Source organism: Erithacus rubecula (genome assembly GCF_903797595.1).
Source record: "Erithacus rubecula genome assembly, chromosome: 13".
Classification (NCBI taxonomy): Eukaryota; Metazoa; Chordata; class Aves; order Passeriformes; family Muscicapidae; genus Erithacus; species Erithacus rubecula.
The window spans coordinates 7032453-7040810 of record NC_136665.1 but is presented as its reverse complement, the minus strand read 5'-3'; the positions used below and the strand labels follow the sequence as shown (position 1 = coordinate 7040810).

The following is an 8358-nucleotide window of genomic DNA, read 5'->3' as shown; positions in this document are numbered from 1 at the left end:
TGAGCGGGCAGCGCTGCTCTCCCTCCCTCAGAGCTTCTCCCTCTCCCTCAGCGCTGCTCCCCCTCCCTCAGAGCTTCTCCCTCTCCCTCAGCGCTGCTCCCCCTCCCTCAGAGCTTCTCTCTCTCCCTCAGCCCGGCTCCCCCTCCCTCAGCGCGGCTCCCCGCCCCGCGCAAATGGCGCCCGCGGGAGGAGCCGGGGCAGCCGCGCCCAGAGCGGGCCCTGCCCGTGGGCGGGAGCACGGAGGGAGGATGGAGGGAGATGGCCGCTCCTCTCTCCGCCCCCTCGCTCCACTCCCTCCCCCGTGCTGCTCTCTCCGCCCCAGCGCTCGGCCCTGGTGAGCCGCGCCGCCGCAGCCCTCCCAAGCCCATCCTCAGAGCAGGTCCAGCCGCCGCCGCCCGAGACCCGCAGCCGCCGCGGCCCTCCCGCGTCGCCCACATGGAGGATTACCACAAGCCCGACCAGCAGACGCTGCAGGCGCTGAAGGACACGGCCAACCGGCTCCGCATCAGCTCCATTAAGGCCACGACCGCGGCCGGCTCCGGGTGAGTGAGGGAGGCGGGCGTGCAGCGACCCAGCCCCGGCCGCGCACCGGAGCCGCGCTCCCGCATGCCGGGGCTGCATCGGGCCTCGGGACGGTCTGGGAGGGGCCGTGCCGGGCTCCCGCTGCCCGGAGACTCTCGGGCGCGCCGGGAGCGGAGCCCCGGTCCCGCGGTCCGGCTCCCGCCCGCGGCGCGGGGTGCGGCCGGCCCGGCCCGCGGGAGCGCTGGGGCGGCGTGCCGGGGATGGGGAGCGGGCAGCCGGTCCCGCCAGCCCCGGCACCGTGGATGCGGAGCTGGCACACGTGGAAATGGCGGCCGGGGGCTCCGCGGGCAGAGCCCGCCCCGGCCCGGCCACGGCGGTCGCCGGTGCCGGCGGGTGTTGTGACTGGGAGAGGCCGGGAATGCTAAGTTGGTGCAGGACTGGAAACCAAAGAATTTGTGCCCGAGGCGCAAGCGGCTTCTTTTTCATTGCGTGCCCGTCAGTTGGAACTAATTCTGCACAGAATTTCAAGTGAGCCCAAGTGGGATTATCTGTGCAATGCCCGCGGTCTCCAATGGGCAGTTTATTCAGGCCTCTGGACAGGATTTAGCGTGGGCTCTGATGTGTGCAGATTCCAGGGTTATCCTTTCTTTGATCGTGCTTTACCTATGGAAAAAAATCTCTGCAAACAATCCGCTTTTAGTCATGTAAAATTAAAGCCGTTTTTTCTGCTTGAAAAACATATGAATGCTTCCATATTAAGTGCTTGGCTTTTTTTTTTTTACATATATCCTGTCTTGTTGCAATTTCCTCCTTTGGACCTCTTTGAAACTAGCTGCAGTGTTAAAAAAAAAAAAAAAAATCTGAAGGAATCTCTTGGATGCTGAGGTTTGTGTGACGGAGGGTGATGTGTAAAATATTATAAAGCTTCTTTGAATTGCCTTGCAGTCCCCGCCCTGTGCCTGGCATGGGCTGCCTCACATGGCTGTCGAAGCTGAACTTTACTCGTTGTGTTTGCAGACAGCAAATGAAAGTGCTGTGTGGTTCTTCCTGTGAAAGGGGGTGTTGGACGCGGGAAACCTCTCAGCAAGTCAGAGCAGTGCTTTTTTACAAATCTGGGTCTTGTTGGGTCCAGTCTGGAGAGAGAAGTATGGGATACCAAACAATTGCCCTTTTAGTTCTTCATTTGTTTCAGAGCTGTAGTGTACAGTATTACATAAGTCTGTAAAAGTGTAAATTGAAAAACTGTGTTTTGTAGAGCTTAGGCTTTTGTGTTCAGCTTCCAGCATTTTAAGCAGGCCACAGGGGATGTATATCATCAATTGTCTTATTAACAGACAAAAATATTTCTCTGTTTTGTCTGGTGTGCTGTTAAAGAATAAGGATCAGCCTCTGTTCAGATACTACAGCCTCTGTTTCTCTTCTGCAGTCCATGAAATTCGCAGTAAAGCCATGCTCACCACACTGATGAAGAAATAGTAAAAGTAGTTTTAGTCATGCTTTTTATTCCCTGGTTCATGTGTGCTACAACACTGAGTCCTTTTAGCACAAAGGCATTTCATTAATCCCTCTGGTTTATTCTGCCACTGGAGTTGTGTAGTCTGAAATTATTACACAACCTGATAACAAGCAGATTATGAAAGATGGGTTCTTGAGGGAAGATTCTGTTGACAAGTAATATATTTTCTTAATAAGATTTGGTTGCCAAGATGATGGTGTAGTAATGTGTTCAAAAGACATTCAGTCTGGTTTGGAGTTAGGCAAAGCATGTAAATTTCCAAAGAGGCTGTGCATTATAAATATGTTTTCCAAAAACTGAGACAGTGTGCTTTGCTTAAATTGCTGGTGTGCACTGAGGATAGGAAAAGATGTCTGAGTGCAAGTTAAGTTTTAATAGAAGCTTACAGTTAATTAAAAATGTGAATTGTCATGATGGTTTTGACTTTGTTAAGGAAATGCCTGTTTGTTAAAGGTGTAGTTTGTAAAAACTGAAGGAAATACTTGCAATAAAGGCACTTCAGAGAAAACAGGACCTGCCTACTACTTTCAAGGAAGTAATTTCTGTGAACTGTGGCATGTATTGCAACACAAGTGGTAGTGTGGTAGATATGTCACACCAGTTCTTGCAGTCTACCTTTTTTACCTTCTGCTGAAGAAAGTACAGCCTTTGCCTGGACAAGAGCTAAATCAGTCTGATCCTGTAGTTGCTCAAACACATCACTTTGAGTATTTCATCAGCTGGAGTGGAAAAATTCAGTGAACTGGAAAAAAAAATTCATGTTCAAAATGACTTACACGGGGAAAAAATTTGATTAAGTTAGTTGTAAAGATTGAACATACTTGCTTTGGGGCGTGGAAGAGCTTTTCTTTCAGATAAGTAGTGCACACATTTCTATTGATATGGGTAGAGTCTCTGCTGTAGCTGATGATAAATTTCTGCAGTTTTGAAACAGTGTCTTGGCTTCCTAGAGCAGGATGGAGACATTCTTAAAAGTGGAAGTTGCAACAGTTTCTTAAGAGGCAGTTAAGTTTCATAATATGTGGTGTGATCACTTGTTGCAGATTATTTTTTCTTCAGTTTTTTTTTACTCAGTGTTCCAGTTTAGCTTTCTACCATTATACTTTCTAGTTGAAATGTGTGGACACATGTAGATGGAACAAACATCAGTTGATGCAGAGTAATAAAAAACCCCACAAAACTGACTCAGAGCAATCATTTTATCCTTGTTTTGTGTGGATCCAGGATCTTGGTGTTCTAGTGCACTTTGGTTTGGTTTCCTACTGAAGAACTGTATTTCAAACTTAAGGGGTTTTTTTTTGTTATTTCTGATGTAGAAATTTATTTAATTAACCTGTAGTTTTAACAATATTTTTTTTTCCAATTTTCAGGTAATTTATTAAATTTTTCTACTCTTTTTATTTCCACATGCTACCATTTTAGGTGGTTTAAAACTTTTTAAATCAAGACCAGGAGTTCATAGAAGTATGGTTAAGTATAAAGTTAATAAAATTAAAGGAATGAAGGCTTTAAACAAGCATGTAAGGCTTATTGATTAACTCAAATACATAAATATTTACTAATATGTTTGGACCATGGTTTAAAGCTAATTCTCTTGGTTCCCTGTGTGTGAGTACTTACTAAGGGATGGACACTAACCATAATTTGTATTTTGCTAGTGTTTTGCATGTTTTTATTCTCTTATTACAGTTATGTTGGGTGGGGAAGTTTATTACTATCAAAAGAAATTATTCTGACTAAAGTTCTAGTGACAGTGTTGTCTAATGCTAACATGCATGGTAAATGTACATATAGGAAACAAAAGTGACACTTTCATAGTCAGTTTGTCCTGTTTTACAAGTAGGATCAAATATTTGAAGAATAGCCTTCTAAAGATGAAAAGTAAATGTTGGTAGAAGAGGAAGTGAGATGAAACTGCATTTTCAACCTCCTTGGTATTCATCATGCACTTTCCTGTGCTTCAGTAGCAACAGCTGATGTTGAGAACGATGCTGTTTACACCAGTAAAATCTGAAAAATGCTATTTTCCACCCTCAATAAAGGTTTTTAAAGAGCCTCCTTATGTCTTTTAAGCTTTATGGCAAGTGAAAAGCCAAGGCTGGTATTCCCAAGTGGTCAAGTAGTGCCATCCATTCCAGGTGCATAAGAACTACAGTGATTATTACATAAATTACAGTAATGTAGATAAATAAAAGTAGTTCTGTGCCCTTCTATTGCACTTTCAATGAAATATATATCTTGTCATGGAATAACTCCATATTTGCTGCTTGCATAACCTCTTCACATAACTTTATATTCACTTGTTGGTACTTTATGGCACAGTTGCCTGTGAAATGGGCCTATGTATTCCTAAGGCAAGTTATAGCTGAAGTATGAATTCATGCTGGTGTTATCCCAGACAGTTCAACAGGAGAGATTATACCAGATACTTTAAAAATTTGATAAAACAACTCATACAATATTTCAAACTTACAAAGATGTAGATGTAGAAAATGTTAGTTCCCCTCTTAACCAAAAATTAAGCAATTTAGTGTTTTACAGTGTGTATGGGTGTTTACTGGAGACAGTAAATTTCCATTTCCATTTTCAATAAAGATGAAAACAAGTATTGCATTATTTAATGTCCTCTTTAGAAATCAGAATTATTATTCTGTCAGCTCTAATGTGGTACAATGAAATGGTTCCTAAGTTATACAATTATAAATGTTCCAGAACTTTCTGCAGAAGTTAATCTTGCATTACTGATCCTTGCATGTGCATCAGAGCCTGAACAAGTCCTGATGCCATGCTTTTAAATTCTCCACTCAGTGACTGACTGCAGTTCTGTGGAAAGCTGTCCTTGTTTCCTCTGCATTGGTGTGAATTTCTGAGACCAGATGAAGCAGTGGAGTCTGATTTCAGGCCCAGGCTGACAGTCCTGTGCTTCAGCCATCCCTTCAGGTGGTGGCATGGAGGAGAAGGGAAAGCTCTAAAAGTCAAATCCTTGAGCTGTCAGCAGGGTCTAGATTGAACATCCACTTCAGCCAGATCAGAGGCTCCCTTTGTCTCAAAGGGACTGACTGGCACTGGGGGAACAGCACAGGGGTGGGTTATCAAACACTTCAGATTTGTGTATTTTAATGCTGCAGAATTGGGGTCTGATAAAGTGATATTTTAAAGATGTAGTCCTGAACAAACAATAACACAAGTGGTAATCTTGGATCTTCTTGACTTGTAGCCACCCTACATCATGTTGCAGTGCAGCAGAGATTATGTCTGTGCTGTTTTTCCATACCATGAGGTACAAAGTGCAAGACCCCAGAAACGCCAGCAATGACCGCTTTGTTCTTTCGAAGGTAAATAAATAATTACTGGTTTGCTGTTCTGATGCAGTCTGCTAGCAAAGAGATGTCTGTCTGTAGACTAAATTGACTTGTCTTCTTTGCCTTGTGCTTACATACACTTATATCTGCACAGAAGTCTGTTGGAAATATTTGAGAGCCTGGAATTTGTCTGCTTCAGAAAGAAAGAAGCTGGCTGAATTAAATTGCAGCATAATTTAAAAACAGTTAAAAAAGGAAAGGGTCTTTGTAATGTGTCTTGATAAGTCTTACCTCTACAATGTTAAGTTGTTCTAATGTTAAATAATAAATATTACATTTGTCTGTGTAATCTATCAGGATGCAATAAGGTCTGTTTTATTTTTCTAACGAGGCAATTGCAGTTGGCTTTTGTACTGTCTTGTTAAATGCAGCCCTGCTGTTCTGCCTGCAGCCATGTCACAGTGGGCACTAATTCCTGCCAGCTTCTCAGGGAGCATTACACAAAACAGGGCAGGTTAGTGAGTAGTTTGTAGTTTGTATTCCTACTGTGCCAGTATGGTAGTGCCAGTAAAGTCATTGTTACATCTGAAACCGCTGTGGGTCAGAAAACACTTAAACCCCAATCTGTGCTGACTGTTAGTGTTTCTGTCCTCTTTTACATTGTGCCCTTGCAAGTCATGGCAATGTATTGGTCATATGACATAAAGGCATCTGCCTTAAGGTGCCTGAGGGCCTTCAGAAAACATAAAACATGGCAAATGATGTAAAACATGGCAGATGAGGTGCTCCAGTGATGCACATTCCATCTTTGAGTCAGAATTGCTCAAGTGGTGGCGCACAGTAGCGCTGTGTAGCCCATTGTAACTGTCCTTGTGCTGGATGTAATTGTTGCCATTTCTGGTGGCCATTCTGAAAAAAGGAATTGAGTGAGAAGCAAGCAGTTGATGCTGAGGTGAAGCACTGAGAGAGTCACCTCCTCATGTTTACTTCAGCTCTCTAATTAATCAGTGTTTCTGTCCAGAGTTGCTCTGCATGCTCTTTTTGACTCCTGATGACTCCAGGAGTGGAAGAGGACTGATCCACAAAGGTCTGAGTGTACAAAGCTTAAAATTTTGCCTATTGTCACTCATTGCATTCAACCTTGAGTACATTCATGTTGAAGAAGTTCTAGTGAGATAACATTGCTCTTCCTGCTGTAAGCAGGGGCATGGGGAACTTGGAAACAAGCATCAGTGTGCATGTGTGCATTGTAAAAGTGTTTAATAACTCTGTGCCTTCCTAATGGGCACAAGAGCCTAATTTCAGGTTTGTCAGCTTTGTAGAGTTTTGTCTTGATAGCTGGGAATTTTGAAACTTGTGTTTTGTTTACAATTTCTGTTTCTCTCTAGGGTCATGCAGCACCCATTTTATATTCTGTTTGGGCAGAGGCTGGCTTTCTACAAGAAGCAGAATTATTGAACTTGAGGAAAATTGATTCTGTCCTAGAAGGACACCCAGTGCCAGTGAGTGCTCATAATCTTTGATACAAAAGTATGTTTTCTGTAGAACAAGTACATGTATTTCACAGGAATTTTGGTTGTCAGATACAGGAAAGATAAAAACTTCTAGGAAGGATGATGGCATTTATGGGTTCACAACTGAATTTTAATTTGAACTGTGTTTGAATGAGCTTGAAAAAATTATCTTTGTTGTTGTAGTAAAGTTCCCCTACAGCCCAGCATGGCAATATTTTCCATTTTATAAATGTTTAGGTAAAGTTCCATCCAGATTTCACTTGTCCTTTAAGCAGCTCTGAGGTATTTCAAGAGTTTACACCCAGTTTGGCCACCTCATTGGTTCTTCCATTCCCAGCCAGTTGTTTCAATTGATTCTTTTTTACACTAAATAATCAATTCTTAACTGTTGCCATCCGAAGCATAGCTGAGAAATTCCATTCCCTCTCAGAAAGCCCAGCTGGCTTATGACAGTAATCATGAAGGAAACCTGCACAGCAGGGAAATCAGGGGTTCAAGGCAAGATTTAGAGGGACTTGCACATTGTTATGGCTGAGAAGCTGCATTTTGATGTATGTTGAACCATCTTCTAGCATTGGAAATTACTTCCTCTATTTCACAACTGTAAAGTAATTGTCTTTTTATTCTCAGAGACAAGCCTTCACTGATGTGGCTACTGGATCCCTTGGGCAGGGTCTTGGTGCTGCTTGTGGAATGGCATACACTGGAAAATTCTTTGACAGAGCCAGGTAATTCCATTTTCATACTTCATGATTATAGGCATTTAATGGGAAAGTTTTGTTAAAATAAATTAGATAGATAGATAGATAGATAGATAGATAGATAGATAGATTCATTCTCCTTTATTCCATCCTCCATGCCCTGATCTGATTTCAAATTCATGTTTTAAATGACAGATAATCACAAAGCTGTTGCCAGTGAAACTACCAAGTATTTAAAGATTAGCAACAATTAGTGCATTTGTGTGTTTCTTTTGTAATCTGACAGCATTGCAAGCTGATGTTCCTGAACAGAGAACACAGGGAGTTGTTGGAGGAGCCTCTAACTTCCAGAGAGTAACTGATACCCATTTTGAGACTGGATGTGTCCCTTTAGAAGGAAAGTGCAAGCTAGAGTTGTCTGTTCAAAGTCAGATGGCAAATAATGGAGAACGTTGGCTAAGGAACTCTTATGGTAAATAATAGCATAATTGAATCATAAAGTAGGGCTCCAAAATGTTATCAGAAAGGCACTCAACTCCACAGAGAGAAAAATAACTGTTCCTGCCATTTGTTTTGTGCATAAGAAAAGAAGATGTCTAAAGGCAAATCTGTATGAGAGGGAAAATAGCCTGATGTGGTTGATATATTTTATTTGACAGTTCTGGTACATCTGAGCATAGGCTGCCCAGTTAATGTGTCCTACACTTCACTAGCTTGAAATCATTTCTGTGAAAGATGACTTGCTGATTTTAATTGAGTTTAGCAGATGCTACGTGTGGAAAAAATCTAACTAGTGCTTACAT

The 8358-nt window shown here is 42.6% G+C and overlaps 1 protein-coding gene across 1 annotated transcript in view; it reads left to right on the top strand.

Annotated features, from left to right (window-relative positions):
- The first annotated feature begins 240 nt into the window (after window positions 1-240).
- TKT (transketolase) overlaps window positions 241-8358 on the top strand; it is a 21967-nt gene continuing 13849 nt past the window's right edge. The window contains exons 1-4 of the mRNA XM_079316848.1: window positions 241-542; window positions 5256-5373; window positions 6729-6842; window positions 7485-7582. Coding sequence (XP_079172974.1) covers window positions 259-542; window positions 5256-5373; window positions 6729-6842; window positions 7485-7582 — 614 coding nt within the window. The 5' untranslated portion in view covers window positions 241-258. The remainder of the gene's footprint in view (window positions 543-5255; window positions 5374-6728; window positions 6843-7484; window positions 7583-8358) is intronic.